Consider the following 17815-nt stretch of genomic DNA (forward strand, 5'->3'; position numbering starts at 1 on the left):
GACGCCAAAACCCAGATAAGGTTCGACCAAGGTAATGCACGCTTTGCTTCCAGCAAGGAGCCGTGTGCAGACGCCCCACTTATATCCTGTTCTTCTAGCTGCAAATAATAAAAGGGATCGGGGCCTTCTTCTCTCTCGCAAGCCACGTTGCTCCCTTATCCTTACCTCCCTGCGTGCCCTAGGATGAAGAGGGGATGGGCCTGGGTCTTTCTCTGAATGCCCAGCCAGCCTGTGCCCTTCCCCAGTTTCCTCCACAGCCACCGGAGCCACACTCCCACTCCCTGTCAGCTGTTCCTCCTCTCCCTCAGAATCAGACTCCAACTGGGGCATGACAAAAACCCCTTCATGGACAAAAAAACTCCTCCATCATCTGAAACCATCCTCTGTTTTCCTTCCTGGCCCTCGGCTGCCAGAATGAAGCAGTCTCCCCTGTAGTGGTGATTGTGAGTGTTAAACCTCTTGGCTTCCTGATCAACAGATGTGCCAAGATGGAGGAGAAGAGGCTGCAAGAGAGAAGGAAGATAGGGTTGATCACCAACCCGGTGACCTCAAGATGTCTTAGTGTGTATTGGGTTCAAGAAGAGCTGTAGAGGCTGCATTGGATGTGACTTGTGACCCACCCTTGGGTCTTAGCTCCCTTATTAACAGAGTTTTGTTTCTTGGTTGGCATTCGTTCCAGGTGGTAAGCTCAACCAACGGCGAGTTGAACGTTGAAGAGCCAGCGGGAGCACCTTCCAACGTACAACTTGCAGCCCGTACCGAGGTGGAAGTTGTAGAAGAAGCTAAGTATGTTTGCTTTCAAGCCAGGTTTCCCCTGCATCATCTCCATGTAAAATACGTTAGTGTGTTTCCAGGCTTGGATGCACCCGTGCCCATAATGTGTGGCCAGATCCTTTTTCCCCACCCCCGCTTTCCTTCTGCATGGATAACCACGGCGTTGCTGGGTGCAGCTTCTTTTCCCTTGGGCTGTCCAGGTCATGCTACTTCTGACCGATGCATGCGCTGCAGGTTTGACGGAGGGTTTCAGAAGAATTTGCAACTGGCATGCGTAACCGATTTTCCCCAGTAGTTAAGGCTGTAGGTTTTGGTCCTTATTGCTGTACGCACTTTTAACCCTTCCAATTTCTTTGGGATAGTGTAGTAGTCTACCATTCAGAGACTCACGTGCCTTCTCCTTCTCCATCCCCAGTCTTCTTCTGAAAATCAAATTTCTCTTGTGCTTTAACTCCTCTTTGAAAAGAGACAATTTTTGTGTTCAGTAAGGAACTTCTGGCTCACAGAAGTCCTGAGTTATTTTTTGCCTGCGGTGGGATTTATTTTGCTTCTGTTAGGCCATTATTTCCATCTCTACCATCCAGTGCTGCCGTCTATGATTTATTATCACTGCAGGAACCATGATAGGGAGCCTCCTCCCGCCATTTCTTTTTCTCCACGAGGGAGATTCGGACATACTTGATTGTTTACACTGAGAAGAAGTTTCCTCAAAGACTTAGTTAGGGGCCGAACACTGCCGTTTATCTTGCCTGACTTTATCTTCTGTTGAGACTCTGAGCAGCCTTTCAACAATCATAACAATGTTCCTGTAAGTTTTATGGCAGGTGTGATCCTCGACTGGCTAGGTTAAAGGTGAACTTCACGTGTCCTTTCTAGAAAAACAGGCTTATCTCTGCCTTAAATTTAATTGTGCTTCAGGTTCTGAAGCCCCAGCTAAGAGAGGAAGCCATCGCCCTAAAAATCTTTTAAAAACAGGTTATTAATTTGGAAACATTCCCAACTTCTCCCTTAAGAAAAAAAAAAAAAACCTCTATAACACCTTCGAGCTGAGAAGGAGAAGAATTTTTAATGCTTTTTTTTTTTTAAATCACAAATCTCCTTGTGACAAAATGTGGTCTTTGGTTAGCTTTTCCAGTTGATAACTTTGGCCAGTGACTTTCTGTGGTTAAAAGGGTGGAGATGGGAAGGAGAGATTAGGCTGATTTTGAAAAATTAACTGCATTTGTATAAAGTGCGGGAAGAGACTTGAGCAGTTTAGCAGCAGGAGGTGTCCCCCCCCCCCGGAAATGTTACAGGGATGAACTAAACTTCAGCCCTTAAAATATCTGTTTGGGTTGTAGCATGAATAAAATGACTAAGAGAACTCTTGTATCTACCAAGCAAAGACAGACCATCATCTTTGTGATATAGGGTCAGTCAAGCTGAAGGAATGGGCTCACTTCTTTTCTTCTCATCATCTCTATATATACATATACGTATACCTGAAAATACCCGAACAAAGCTAAATACCATACATGTAAGTACCCACGAAAACTTAAGAAAACAAATATACATATACACATACATACATACATACATACCCTATGACTATCATTAAGTGTTGTACATTATGATTCTTGATTCTTAACGAATGTACCTTTTCTTTATGTATACTGAGAGTATTTACACCAAGACAAATTCCTTGTGTGTCCAATCACACTTGGCCAATAAAGAATTATTCTATTCTATTCTATTCTATTCTATTCTATTCTATTCTATTCTATTCTATTCTATTCTATTCTATTCTATTCTATTCTATTCTATTCTATCTTATCCTATCCTATCCTATCCTATCTCTGGAAGCTGACTTGGAGCAAATCCCACTTAGTTCAGAGAATCTTTTTATTCCCAAGTAATTGGATCTAGGATTGCATGTCTGTGAAAACATTGCGTCCTGCTCCAGTTTCATAAGAGAAGTTTTCCTCTCGGGTGGAAGAAACTGGGCTTGTCTGATCTGGATTGCAAAACAACTAAGAAAAAAGTTCATTTTCTATATCACTGTGGATATTTGCAGCTCAGAATTGAAATCTGCAATGGACGTGGAAGTTAGGGAAATGTTAATGTTCTCTGGAAATCACAATTGATCTTCGGGGCACCGTGGTCCCTCTGAACCAAACTTTCCGTGGAAATGGTACTTCCAAGGTTTCCCCTCAGTTATCTCAGGCAATGATTATTTCCAAGACGTTTCTCGATCAGCCATCCCTCGTAACAGCTTGAATTAGCTGGGAATCCAGTTTCATCTTTGATTTTTGCCAGGTCATCCTCCTCTTTAAAACCACTCATTGACAGCTTTCCCAGAAGCCTCTTCTTACCGAACGCAAAAGTTGTATCTTTATTCTTAGCGATCAGTCTTATGTCGTAGTGCTGTTATGTTAATGGTCCATCAAAGCATTAAGGTGTTTGCATCTGGGCCTTCCTAGGCAGTCTCTTTAGGGTTTTCTTTTCCAAGAATATATTCCAGCCTAGCAGTTTAAAAACCTTCCCGCTCCCATTTGCCAGGGTCTCACTGAACACATTTATCCTGCTTATTATCCTATTGGATCCTGGGCTATTGCCAATGCTTCTTTTTGTCTGTCTCAGAAACCGCCCATCGTGGTCTCTCTTCCTCAGGAAGTGCAGGAGGGTTAGGTAGAGGAACCCCATCTGAGAAAATAGGTGGAGCTGGTGAGGACCCTCAGATCCGCAATGCACGCAATGCATGAACTGCCGTGACTTGCTTCCATCATACTCCGAGCTAATGTTTCCTTCTTTCCTTTCTGTGTTTTTATTTGTCTTTCTTTCTTTCCTTTCTTTCTCCTCTCACTGTCTGTTGTAGCTGCCTGAAAATGCTCAACTTGTGGTGAGTCACTCTCTCTGGTTCACGTGCAAGGGGGAGTGAATCAGACTAGGCTGTGCTTGGCCAAAACAAAGTGAAATTATTCGAGTGGGCAGATAGTTAAGAAGTGGCCTCCTTAGGGCAAGGTGTCAGGGAGGTTGGTGCCCGGATTTGCACTGGTCTGCGGCTTCCCTCTTTTCGTCAAAAGAGACAGCGGCCAAGTATTTGGAAAGAATGAAGGCATCTCGGTTTGTCCCCAAAGTGGTTGAACTATCCAGGTTTTTCTTTAAGCAGATATACTTTTCCTACCCTTTATTGGTAAAAAGTGCGTGTTGTTAGCAGTTTTGCAATGGTGTCGTGAAGGATTTGGGCATTTCCAATGCTAGGGATCTGTATTGTGAGAATAGCGTAGTCCTGCTTTTTGTCCCAGAATTCCTTATCTGTTGTCTAAAGTGGATCCCCAAATGTGGATCCATATAACCAGGTTTTTCTAGCTCTGGGCAGCTAGTGGAGAAGAGAGCAGTTTTGAACTACACCAGAGTTTGACTTGTTAAAAAGTACCTAGCATAAGAGTTTCTTTTTTTTTTTTTGGGGGGTTCTGAAAAGAGTGCCTTTTGGGTTCTAATTGAGTTTCCATTCCAACAATAATTCCCAGTAGTTCAAAACTGCATAATGCTAGAATGTATTGATTTTTCAAAGCTTTACATTCTTGGAGCTCCTGCATTGGAAACATTCTGTCCCAGGAATTTGGGGATGGTAGCAGCGACAATAATATTTGGCTTATTTTGCCAGATGGGGAATTTTAGAGTTTCGGATGTGGCGATGAAGAAAAGAGGTTGATCATGGGGAGTTTTGAACCCCAAACTCAATACGGCTTGTCAAGTTTCCCTGTCACTATACCAGCTGTTTTGGCTGAGGTCTTTCTTCTTGAAGATGGACAGTGAACAGCCCCATCTTCTGTCTAAATGGGATGAGACAGCAGGATATCAGTGTGGGTGAGGGGAACTCTTTCCTCTCCCATCCCATCCCATCCCATGATTCTGACTTACCCCTTGGGCCAGATTTCAATTATCCACCCTGGGACCGAGAAAACTACGGTGTTTGAGTAACACCACTTGCTTTCCTTTGAAGCAGGTGATTGCAATTCAAACAACAACTCTCGCAGTCTTTAGTTTGTTTTTCCCCACTTAGCTCCTTGGCCTTTCATTTTAAAACATCCCCCATTTCTTCCGCATGCGTGCATGTTCATCTGCCTGTCCATCCTTGGCCCGAAGGGTGATGAAAGTTCTGAGGTGACCAGTATCAGTCAGGGCAGTTAGCGGATTTGTAATCTAAAATGAACAGGCCTCTGGTTTGGGTTGAGAATTTGGCCTTGATTTATTTGGCCATCGGTGGCAGCAGTTCCCAATCTGTTTGGCACCAGGGTTTCGTGGAAGACAATTTTTCCACAAAAGGAGGATGGGGGAGAGGGGAGCATGCAACCTAGATCCCTTTGCATAAAGGGTCCTATAAGAATCTAATGCCTGATGATCTGAAGGGGAGCTGATTTTAGCGCTGGGGAGCAGCTGCAAATACTCGCTGCTCCCCTCCAGCTCTGAGGCCCAGTTCCTAACAAGTCACGGAGCGGAACGGTCCTTGGCTTCTGGGGGATTGGGGACCCCCGCTGTATGGGACTCCTGTGACGATTCCCTATTTATTTTTCTCACATCAAGCACCTCAAAGGCGCATCAAATGCAATTCCTGATAGACCCCTGACCTTGGAGTTATTTCCGAGCCATGGTGGCGCAATGGTCAGAGTGCAGTACTGCAGGCTACTTCTGCTGACTGCCGGCTGCCTGCAATTTGGCAGTTCAAATCCCACCAGACTCAAGGTTGACTCAGCCTTCCGTCCTTCCAAAGTGGGTAAAAGGAGGACCCAGATTTTGTTGGGGGGGGCAAGAGGCTGACTCTGTAAACCTCTTAGAGAGGGCTGTAAAGCACCGTGAAGCAGTATATAAGTCTCAGTGCTATTGCTGTTTCTCAGGTAGTTCTTTAAACGCCCTGCTCTTGTGCCACAAGCTATGGATATAGCTTATCCCTGAAAAAAGCCACCAGTAGACTTACAGACTCTTCTTCAGTGAAAATAAACAACACATAGCCATTGACTACCCCCATGTTCTGTTTTCGTACACTCACTAAATTTTGCTCTGCCAAAGAAATGCTTTCCTTCTGTCTGTTTTTTTAGATTGTAAGCCCCTCGGGGTACGGACCTATCAGACCTGTTCTTTGTGATATGCTTGGTTGGTGCTACAGAAAAATAAAATAAAGACAGTTTTGCAGAAGGCCACGCCTACGGTTCACCTGTTATGCAGTTGAGAGTGGTTTCTTGGTATTACAGCCTCTGTCAAGATTTGCTGTGCCACCTTTGCATGCAAAAATAAACATTGAATCATAAATGCCAGAGAGTGCCGTGTAATGCCAGGAAGCGGTCAGGGTTATTATTGGGGTGAATGCTATATAACATACATTTTATTTCTCTATTAAATTTATATTGCCACCCATCTCACGAATGTGACTCAGGGTGGTGTTCAATAAAAGAACCCAATAAACAATAAAAAACACAATTTAAAAACATCTTTTTATAAAAAAAAATTAAACAGTTAAAACACATAAATAAGACTGGAAAAATAAATGTACCAACACTTGCAGGCTCCCCACTTCCCTGGGATCTCCAAGCCTGTTATTTTATTTATTTATTAAATTTATTTGCAGCCCATCTCAACCACAAGGTGACTCTGAGTGGCTTATAGAACCAGGTTCTTTCTCTGTGTTTCTTTCTGAAATACTGTCTAGTACTTCAGAAAAAAAATTAGAAAGGTGGTTTGGAATGGTCAAAGGTCTGAAGGAACCATGAAGACCAAAGTAATGGAATCTGTTATTTTTAATTATAACATGCCTCCAAAAGCATCGGGCAAGGGGATTTTGTTTTCTTTTTCTCAAATTTGGCAACTTTAAGACAAGTGGACTTCGACTCCCAGAATTCTGGAAATTGAAGTCCTCCCATCTTAAAGGCTGCTAGCTTATTCCAAGGCCATAGAGTTTAACTTTATATATACTGAGTAGCAGTGGCTCTCAATGTTTGAGGCAATGTTTTATAGCAGTTCTTGGGGGTGTCAAAAAGTGATCTATTTGTTCTACCAATGTGCAGCTCACATCAGTCAAAACTCCTTCTTTACTTCATAAAGAACATTTGGAGAGCATCAGGTTGGGGAAAGATGCTGAAAACAGTCTTTCATTTAAGTCTTTTGAACTTGGAGAGAGGAGACAAATCACTTTTTAAAAATCCCATACAGTACCCTTTGGGGATTCCCGTTCATTTTTCAGATTAGGGAACATTTGAATAGATGTGTGTGTGTGTCTCTGTTGTGTGAAATCTTTCAAAAGAGTTTATGCATCACTCCTGGCCCAAAAAGGGGATACTTCCCCGAGCATTAGCCCAAATAACAGAAACTGAGCTGTTTTGTCTTTGGCTCAGCTTACTCGGTTTGTGATAATTGTGGGGTGCGCCCCTGGATGTACAATTGTGCATAGAATGCTATGTGTATTTGACATTCAGGAGTTGTGGATCTGGCCATTTCATTTTACCCTTCCTTCTCCTCTACTTAGGCAAGGGTTAAATCATGTTTGTAACAAATATCTAATATTGACACACTGTCCAACAACCCACAGACCTTAAAAATCTATATAGGTAAAACTATCTCTAGATATTTTCAGAGCACCACATAACTTCTCTGAAAAGCCTTTCGAAGCTTTTCCCACTTGTGAAGGTGGACCCAAATCTGGGTAGAGGAATTGTAGAGCATCATAGTTGTGAAAGCCCACCGTGAAAAGGCCAGGTGTCTTGGGCAAGGCCTTGTCTTGATGGACAGGCACATGGAACAGTCTTGATGACAAGCACATGAAAAAGTCTTGATGGACAGGCACATGGAAGCAAAAACAGTCATTCTGGTGCCATTTAGAACCGAGGCCAAAAATGAAGTGGATGCCAAAGACAAAACAATGGGCAAAAAACCCAGATCATTGTTAGAAGTGATTGCCCAGAATTTTTATCTGTCTGTCATGAACTGGGCTCTCCACAATAACACGTTTTTGCACAGTCTCACTGTTTAGCTGGAAAAGATTGGTTTCTTCACTTCAGTCTGACCAATTCTCAGGGGAATTTATTCAGTAGCACTTAGGGAAACATTTTTAACAAGCTTTCTTTTTGAAGGAGGAAAGCCAGAATTTAGTGCCCACCTCCATAAATTGATAGACTAATATTGTGGAACCCTTGCCATCTTATGGTGTGTCAATATGTACATCTAGAGAAGTACCTGTGGTTAATCCAACGGTTAATCCATTTTTGCCACAGCAGTCCTCCAACACTCCAAAATATACTTCCTGTGTTCATGAGAAGCCACCTCTGCCAGGGTTGGTTTTGTGCAGATCCTTCTTTCCCAAACAACACCTCCCAGGTAGATTGGGCCAACTGCCATGCTGCCTTTTGGCCATTGCAGCCCCAATGCCTGTGGATGTGGTTGAGTTGAGCCTTAAAGACTAGCCTCAAATGGAAATCTCAAGTGTGGGGAATAGTATGTTAAAGAGACTCTTGCCTATGTGGTCCTTCCATGTGACTCTGTGTCTCTGCTTCATTTCATAGTGAATTCATTGCGTAGGTGAAGCTTCCCAGGTCCACTCCAGGCTTCTCATAAGAAACTGGATTGTCTCATTCTGTGAACCATCCAGCCTGAGTGTCATCATTAAAGGAGGCCACCTGTGCAGAATAAGTCACCCTTAGTGTCTTACAGGCGCCCCTCAGGTTTTACCGATCATCTTCTTTCACTTTTGGTTGTTCATTTTATCATTGATTAAAAAGAAAACCTTGTCAAAACACTAGCCATGTTCCCTTTCTCTTTTATTATAGTTATTTCTTGTGAGGTTTTGTCCATATACCGGATCGCATGCTCTACATATCTTCCATCTCAACCAACCAACCAACCAATCAGCTAATCAAGTACCTGAGGAAATTTATTTTAGACCTAAATGCAAATCTGGAGTATTTCTCTATAATCTCATAGCCTAAACAATTGGTCAAGGAACTGATTGTCTAGGAACCCTTTTTTGCAAGATGCTGAATATGACCATTTGCAATTAGTACGTGAACTGAAAGAGTTGGACACCGCAATTAGAAGGTTGCCATCTCCTCCCCCTGCTCCCCCCAGCATCTTTTATTGTTTTATTTATTCTTTATTTATTAAATGTATATTCCGCCTTTCTCGCTGTCCAAATCCCTTTTGTGGGGTTGATCCATTCCACAAGATAAAGGACTTTGTGAGTTTTGTACTCTTACCCAATTCTGATGTCATCAGTTCCCAAGGAAGACTACCTTAGATAGCAAAAGTTGGTGGGAAGTATTTTTCAGGAATGGGGGTAAAGAAAGGTTAACATAGTTAATTTATACCGATTGACATTTTTCTAACCTACTGTGGTTTCCATAATTTGGCTGGGTTTTATTTCCTGCACTGAAACTTGTAGTGATGTCAGCAAGCTGGGTTTTTTTTTTGTCATTTATCCCAGGCAGGCCAGGACACAGTTTAGCCCAGCATTCAACAAACTGCTGCCCTTCAACTCTGTTAAATTACTAATTCAGTCATCCTCATCTGAGTATGATAAAATTCCCATCACTTGCAGGACATCAAGCTGGAAAAAGGTGCTAGCGAACAACCTTGGCAACTTTTAAGACCTGTGGATTTCAACTCCCAGCTGGCTGGCTAGGGAATTCTGGGAGTTGAAGTCCAGAAGTCTTAAAGTTGCCAAGGCTGGAATCCGTACTGTAGAAGAAATGTGTTACATGGACAGACAGATTAAACTTCATCCAGCAGAGGAGAAAGACTATTTTTTAGAGGGTTGAACTTTTGAAGATAGTGAGAGGTAATTTGGGAGTTCCAAGGAAGTACTTCAAATTAAATCTTTCTAACTATTTGTTCCATCTACTCATGGCATGTTTTGGTTTAGAAGATCTTTTTAATACATACTTTAATTGATGAAATGTGGATGTTAGGAATAAATGTTAATAATGAATAGGGTATCAATTCTGTTTAATTAAATGTTAAACAGAAATGGCACCCTGCTTTTTAAATATGGGTACATGCACCTAACAGTCACTTTAATTTCCTTTTTTAAGGAATTGGAAGTGCAAATATCTTTAATGAGAGCACACTAGGATGTAAAGGATTCAGACAGTCAACGTGTTCAGATGCCATCAGCAACGTTTATGCAGGATACTAATTTGAACTTTGCATTCAGTTCCCTATCAAATAAAAGGGAAATTTGCTTTTATATAAAGTAATAGGAAGGTATGAATGAAACCAGGATGAAAATGTAACTAAGGAGGAATTAGCATCTCCTGGTTTGAATTTTGCGTTTGTTTGTAATGAAATAAGGAGGAAGAGTATTAAAACACTTAATCTCCATCTAATTTAGATTACATCAGGAGTTTGTTTCTCCTTTTTTAAAAAAAACATATTTTCTAATGAGCAAAGAAGAACCTTTTGTTCAAATGACACTCCCAAAATTTTACCTCAGATCTTTTGAAAACTCCAGGACAACCCAAGTCCTTATTAGTCCAAAATTTCATCCCACTTATCCTTAAATAATCAACTCTAATCTCCGTGTGAGCAACTACTCGGACTTTCCTCCGCCTTCCGGTGCTATATGGATCTGTCCCAACGGCATCTCATGCAAACTTCTTCATGCTTCTGAACCTCTAATTAGACCCTCCCAGAGCTTGAGAGCTTCTTGCTTGTCCAGGTTACATTTTGTTTTTGTTTTTTTGAGAAAATGGAGGCTCGGGCTGTGCTTTGGGGAACGGCGTGGCTTCTTATGAATGAAAGCTTCCATGTTCACCTTCCTGGTTGGTGTGAATGCAGGTGGTGTGGAAAAAGATGGAGAAGCGGGAGGTCAGAATGGATTACAGCGGGAGAGGTCTCCAAACCTTGGCCACTGTAAGACTGGCGGACTTCAACTCCCAGAGTTCTAGGAGTTGAAGTCCACAAGTCTTCAAGTTGCCAAGGTTGGAGACCCTTCCCGCTTTAAAAAAGAAAAGAAAAAGTATGGATTCCTGCTGTGTGGTCCTCGTGAGCGCACACGGTCCCATTGGGTTGGGATTGTCTGGCTTGGCAGGAGAGGGTGGCTGGGGGAAGGAAGTCTCGAGGGCTTCCAAGAAGGTTGGCTCCACCCTGTGCTATGTGTTGTTGTGTTGGAAGGAGAGGGGTTTCGGGGAGGCCCCGGGACGCTGTTATTGACTGGCTGTGTTCTTTGTGCTCCAGGTGCTGCTGCTTCTATAAGAGGAAACGAAGGAAGTCTTCTCAGCGCCAGAAATAACAGGTGTCTCCTGAAGGCATTTTGGGGGTCTTTTGCGTACCTGCTGTTCCTGCCAAGTCTTGTTGAATGGGGGGGGGAGGGGACTCATGTTGGGGAAGGTCAAGAAACAAGGGACACTTTAAACCAAAAAACAAAACAAAAACCAACAACAACAGAGGGGGGAGAGACAGAGAGAAAAGAGAGAGAGGAGGGGGAAATTCCAAAATAAACATTCAGGTGGATTCCCCAGATGGTCTCCCTCGTTCACTCCTCATTCACTCCTGAGGCTCCTTTTTGGTAAAATCAGGAGAGCATCTCTCCCTCCACCGCCTCTCCCCTCCCCTCCCCTCCAGGCACTGGTTGCTCTTGATGGAAGACAAGGCTGGATACCTACCTTCCTTTTCCATACATCCCTTCAAAAGGGGGAGGGTCGTCATTCCTGGCGAATGGGCTTTGTTCCTCCTCCCCTTTGGGTTCTCCATGGGCTTCCCCCTCCCCTTCCTTCTTCCCTTCCCTCTCCCCCAACAGGGGGCTGTGGTGAGCCTATAGGGCCAAGGGAACTCATGGCTGCAAGGGAAGAGCTGCTGCTGAATGAGCCCCAAGGTTCTCCTACATCCAAACCTTTTGGGTTCCAACTCTCCTCCCGGGCAGCCGGTGTTCGTTGATGGTTGCCCATGGACAGCATCCATGGCAGTGAGCCAACAGTCGGAGAATTGCAATTTACTCTTCCAGTTGCCTTGATTTTTTTTTTTCTGGCTTCGGTGATGTCTCCTTTTTTTCTTCTTCTTCTTCTTCCCCAGAATGGTTGGAGGAAACTTGTCCGTTCTAAATGAGCATAAGTTTGTTGCACTTTTAATTATTATTATTTTTTTATTGTAACACGATGGATGCATATTACGCTGTTTGTGTGTGTGTGTGTTCTCTCCTCCTCGTGGTGAATGAGGCTCGGCCCTTCCCACCCCTCTTAACACAGGCTGCCCATCCGTCCGTCCCTGTTTAGGATTCCACCAGGACTGCTGCCGGCTTCTTAACGGCCCAACGGTGTTTGCGCCCTGCCGCTTACTTGAATTTTTTCCAGCTCCTGTTGAACACCCTGCTTGTGGTTTTGTCTCCGTGGTGCCTATCTTGACTGGCTTGAGATTGGGAAAAAAAAAAAAAATCTTTTCTGCTGGCAGGAGAAGCGAAGTCAGCTGGACTGAACTTTGGACAAATGACCATGGAATGAAATGAGGCCCCTCGGCCTTTTTAAGTGGAGCAAAGCTTCGGCCAGAGAGAGGACACTGCCGTTGCCTTACACTTTGTCTCTGGTTTGGATTTTGCCAAGGATTTTCAGTCAAACTCTACAGACTAGAAGAGGGCGTCATTTTATGTAGTGCCTGCTGATTTTTTTTTTTTCTGTTTTGTAAAACCTGGGCCTAAGAGTTCATTAATGCGAACCTGGACACGCAACGAGATAAAATATCAAAAATGCAAGGCTTTTATTTTTTTTCTCTCTCCCTGTAGACGGGAACTTTGGGTAGACTTGGAGAGGGGAGTTGAGGAGGATCCTTCTTCAAGACCCTTGGATTCGCCTCCTAAAATCAGTCTAAAAGGCAACACGACCCCTGTTGATCCAGCGACTAATTTTTGGGCACTCCTGGGAAGGAAGCTACGTCCAGGATTGTAGGGGGAGAAACGAGCCACAAAGTTCCTTGTTTGCAAATGAAAGAACTGCTAGAAGGGGAAATGCCACCGGACTGGACTCCTGCTCATCTCAAATACTTTCTTCATGCCTGATGTTGGTCTTAATGTTAGAATCTCAGCCCCACTTCCCTTTGCAGAGCTGTAGATGGCTGCTCAATTCCCCATTAATGGGCCAGGGGCCAGGTGGTCAGTAATCTGTGCGTAAATTCTCTTGACTTCTACCTTTTCCCACACAAACCAACTTTGTCATCCTCCTCTTTCATCACGGATAAAAGAGTTGAGAGTTTCTCCCTTGCTTTAAATATTAAATACCAATTGAAATTAGCTTTTTATTCCACCTTTACCAAGGGAACAGGCTTGCTTTTTGGAGGAGTTAAAAACAAAGAATTCAGAAAGGAAAATGGCAGCTCTTTAATTCTAACAGGAGCAGCGTTAATATTTCTCTTGCCCATTTTGAAAATCCTGAAAGTGGAATATTTTGACACTGAGCAAGACAGTCTGGGGATTCCCTTCCCCCCATCAAGGTACAACTTGAAGCTTGCAACAAGGGAGAGCTATGGTTTTAAACTAAAAACAGCTTTGTTTCTAGATCCTCAGTACATCTCTAGTATGAAATAGGGACCTGTTCCTTTTAGGATCTCCCTTTGATATAAGCTAATGAGTCATTTTACACAGAGCATTGGTTTGCTTCCTGGAAAAAAAAACCCACAGTTCTTCATTGCTTCTTTGGAAATTGTAATATCAGCACTTGGATCTGTAGCCTCCCTTTCCCAATGAGGCAAAACACATTGGCTTCCAGTCTGGGATAATTTACTTCTGAACTATGTTGAAAAACCTACGTGTCTTTCCCAGAGCCAAGTCTATTTATAAACAGTGAGGATTGCATTGCTTCAGGAGCAACGAATTCAGGATTCCTTACTAGTCTGACACAGTTTTTCTGTCAGAATGTAATATCAGCAGATATTTGATATCTGTTTAGGAAAGAAAGATAACGATATCCAGTTATCTAGAAAGAGGGCTTCTCACATATATGCATGTCCATTAGCTGTTGGTTATTTTGTCCTGGAAAAAAAAAAAGGACTCAACTTCTGTTCGAGCCAAGAATCTTATCCTCAGATCTCTCCATATCCTTGGAAGTTAGCAAATCTGTTTTATCGGTGTTGGTCGCTCATTCTGACTTCCCTTTTTAATATATATAAATAAGCTCGAATTGCTAATTTAGAAGAAGCTCTGCATTCACATTCAAAAAAATGTACATACATCGCACTGAGAATGACCAGCATTAGAAAACTCTTCTAACTTCACAGTGGCTTTGATAACTTTGCTCTCAGTTGTTACCCTTTGACCATAACTCAAACATCCCCTGAACCAGTGATTGGGAGGCTGGGGGTGTTTTCCTAGAGACGTTTGGTCTTCAAGCCCAGATGTTCCCAAGTCCAAAATCCGTTCTTCCATTTCTTTCACGTGCCACACCTTCTACAAGGGGGCGAGCAAACGGTTACTGCTTCTTCTTGGTTCACAGCAGTCCCCAGGTGTGTCTTTCCCAAGATTTGACGAGCAGTGACTTTCTTACAAAAGGTAAATGGGAGATCCAGGGTGAGCCCCTGGCGTGTAGCTTAGTGTTGAGGGCCGGGTGGGTTTACAAACGTGCACTGCCAAATTCATACTCTCCCCTTAAGCGCAAAGCCATAATCTTTGCTTTCTCAAGATATTGCGAGAAGAGGAACAGATTTTATGCCTTGTCTGTGGTACTCTTTCTTGGGGCCTCCCACGGACTGTACCAACTCCTTGCCCCGGAAGGCTGCCAGTTTTTACTAGTTGTGAGCCTCAGTAAGTGAGGAACGTAGAGGTTGGTCACTTCCTGCAGGCCTTGATGTTGGCGTGATGGCTAGCAATGAAAGGACCCAGCGGTGGATGGCCTCGGCGGTTCTCCGAGCTGTGTCTGTCTGACGCGTATCGCCTAAGTAATCGGAAACAAGATTTGTCTTTCTTCAAACTAATGTTTTTACTGTCCATGGAATTGTCTGTGAAGGGTGGAGAAATGTAAGGTGTACTGAAGTTTCATAGGAATTGTATTCATTCTACCAAGGGCTGGGAAGTCCGTAGACAGATCCCGTTGCCCTGCCAACTCTCTGATTTAGCACCGGGGATGCTGGGATTTGTAGTTTGGCTCTTTCAAAAGCCCCCCCCCCCCCGGTTCTCTATCCCTGCACGGCATGATTGTTGGAAAGGGGGGGGGGTTGTAAGTCTTTATTTTGTTCTTGTATTTGATATGCAGCAAGCCTCGAGTTCGAACTTGGGCAGCAGCCTTTGCTTCCATTCACTTCATTGCCAAATTCGCGCAGTAGACTCCCCCCGTATTTTCTCCCCGAGACCGTCACCCCGCTGAGTCCCAGGAGAAGGCCACCTTTTTCTCCCCAGGCTGGCGGGGATGCGTGTTCCCTGTTTCCTGGGATCTGCTCCAAGGTGCCAATCCAACCTAGGCGGGAATTCGGAAGGCTTTGAGGTGACTTCTCTCGTTCTTTTCAGACCGTCTCAGGAGTATAATCGCTTCCCCTCAGCCCCCCCCCCCCAAAAAGAGATATTTCTCCCCCACCCCAACTGCGCTATTGCTATATGACTTTAGGTGCTACCATGTGGAATTTAGAACAGCAGCTGCCTTTTTTTTCACTTAGGAAGCCCACTTGGATGGGGGCAAAAGTGGGTTTTGCCATGGATCAGAAGAGAAGGGAATTAAGACTTTGGGCGTCTGGGCCAGAACCAAATATCGCACCTTCTCCCGTCAGGGAAGTGCAGCTGAGTGGCTTGCTCCCATTGGAAAACCTCGTGGGATGTATATTTTATTACGTCTTGTTTCCTTCACCTACGTCGGCCGGCCGTTGTGCTTTTAAATCGTGGGGTTGGGGATAGCGAGCGAGGGCAGCTCTTCTTGCCGTCAAGAAAAATCAGCTGTGAAAATCTTTTTATTCCCTCTCTCTCTCTCTCTTTTTCTTCTTAAAGTATTATTATGTGCACTGTTCAGATTCTTGTTAAAATGCCTTTTGGGTTTTTATTTTTTAACGATTCTATTTGAAACAAAGGATGCAATGTTTTGACTGTCCTCTCATCATCCGTGCCCTGCGGTGGCCGCTTGGTGGGGGAACATGAAATACCTTTTCCAAGATGAATGTCACTTTGAAATGCGTTTGAAAACAGTTCAACCAGGATAAGGGCTTATCTATGCCATGCGTAGGAAATGCCTTCCTCAAGCACGAGTGGGGGGTTTTACCGTGCCAGGAAATGGGTCTTTCTCCAGCTTTTTCTGGCGCACCTCTTTGAATGGGACATTGCAAGAAATGTTGTGTACCTTGAATACATTCTCCCCCTACTGGCACCATTTTAATGTAAAATAAAACATTGATTTTGCTCTGTTCACTTCCGGTCTGTTCATTGTTTTGCCACAGATCTTGGATTCTGATCTTGAAATCAGAATGAAAACAAGTGCTAGAGTGCCCTTCTTTGAACAAGGAGTCCTTGGTTTATGACAATTGGGACCAAAAATCCAGTTGTCAGTTGTTGCAGTCGTACGTTGAGGCACACATGACCAGATCGGTTTTTTGTTTTTTTTTTGACATTTTTGAAGGGTGGTTGTTAAATGAGCCACCATGATCATTGTCCCAAAGAGGCCACTGGACTTTCTGGTTTTTCCCTGAAGACGTTTCGCTTCTCATCCAAGAAGCTCCGACTGGATGGTGGGGAATGGAAGCAAAACGTCTTCAAAGAAAAACCAGAACGCCCAGTGGCCTCTTTGGGACGATGATCATGGTGGCTCATTTAACAACCACCTTTGGGATAACCATGACCTGGATGACTGACTCTTCATAGACATCTAACCACGATCATTAAACAAATCCATTCTTGTGAACAGACATGTTTCTGCTGGAAAACCAGCACAAAACCAGAAACTGGCAATAAACGTCACAAATCACAGTCATAAATCATGTGAAGCATCCACGTTAGTGGTGGGATTCAAAATTTTTTACTACCGGTTCTGAGGGCGTGGCTTGGTGGGTGTGGCAGGGGAAGGATACTGTAAAATCCCCATTCCCTCCCCACCCCACTGACCTGCTTTCCAGCTCTGTTCTCCTGTTCAGGGCAACCAAAGAAGACCCAGCCGATCAGCTGGGACTTAATGGGAGGCGGATAATAGATGGGGCCAGTCAGAGGTGGGATTTGCCGGTTCTCGGAACCACTCAAAATTTACGCTACCGGTTCTCCAGAACTGGTCAGAACCTGCTGAATACCCACCTCTGATCCATGTGCCTCCTCAAAAGGTTAACCTCTGCAGAGACAAGATTTATTTTTCAAAATGGTTTAACTGCTGCTGCTTTTCTTGCATGTAGCAAACCTTTAAAATACTTATCAAGTGTTCCAAGGGCAATATATTATATAAAAGACTGCTTGGATTCACGGAATGCAATTTTTGATGAAGGAAGCCCACTTTGGGGTGCTTTAAATCGTACACTTGGATTTTTTTTTTAAGGTATTACTGTTACACAAAGCCTCCATTTCTTATTTTCTGCTCATATCCAATGCCAAAAGGCAGGTTCATCTTTTACCAAGCTTCTAACATCGATCCTTTTCTGGGCCTAAAATATAAACCCTATTCATCAGCAGCACAGAGAGTAGATCTGTTTTATATCTTGGAGGTTAAGCCTACAGTTTTTGAATAATTAATATAGAGTTATGTAATCTGTCCAATGAAGCATTACACGCCAGTCTTAGAGGATGCTGTGAAGCAGTGTTTTGTTTTTTTTCAAGCTTGGACACGTTAAGATGGGTAGACTTCAACTCCCAGGATTCCTACAGCCAGCATGGCCAGCTGAAGAGTTCTGGGAGTTGAAGTCCACCCATCTTAAGGTGGCCCATGGTTGAAAAACACTACTTTAAAGGACTCAGGTCACCCTGGAGTAACTTTATGGCTCTTTGCGTCTATAGCAGAGGTCTCCAAACTTGGCAACATTCTTGTGGACTTCAACTCCCAGAATTCTCCAGCCAGCACAGCTGGCTGGAGAATTCTGGGAGTTGAAGTCCACAAGTCTTAAAGTTGCCAAGTTTGGGGACCCTTGGTCTATATAGCCTGGT

General features: G+C 43.7%; 1 protein-coding gene across 11 annotated transcripts in view; it reads left to right on the plus strand.

Annotated features, from left to right (window-relative positions):
• The window catches only part of CSNK1G1 (casein kinase 1 gamma 1), a 32908-nt gene extending 16805 nt beyond the window's left edge, over positions 1 to 16103 (plus strand). For 2 of the 11 annotated variants that reach the window (XM_087972727.1, XM_026684109.2), the window contains 2 exons: positions 680 to 786; positions 10975 to 12481. In XM_087972727.1, the coding sequence (XP_087828853.1) occupies positions 680 to 786; positions 10975 to 11029 (162 nt within the window). In that variant the 3' untranslated portion in view covers positions 11030 to 12481. Of the gene's footprint in view, positions 1 to 679; positions 787 to 3628; positions 3786 to 5852; positions 6061 to 10974 lie in introns of those variants that run through there. The other 9 variants (XM_026684107.2, XM_026684111.2, XM_087972731.1 and 6 more) reach the window with 8 other exon arrangements.
• Positions 16104 to 17815: the final 1712 nt, after the last annotated feature.

This window comes from Notechis scutatus, chromosome 11 (genome assembly GCF_049901735.1).
Source record: "Notechis scutatus isolate UNSWTSFEM ecotype Mainland chromosome 11, rNotScu1.2, whole genome shotgun sequence".
In the NCBI taxonomy this organism is placed as follows: domain Eukaryota; kingdom Metazoa; phylum Chordata; class Lepidosauria; order Squamata; family Elapidae; genus Notechis; species Notechis scutatus.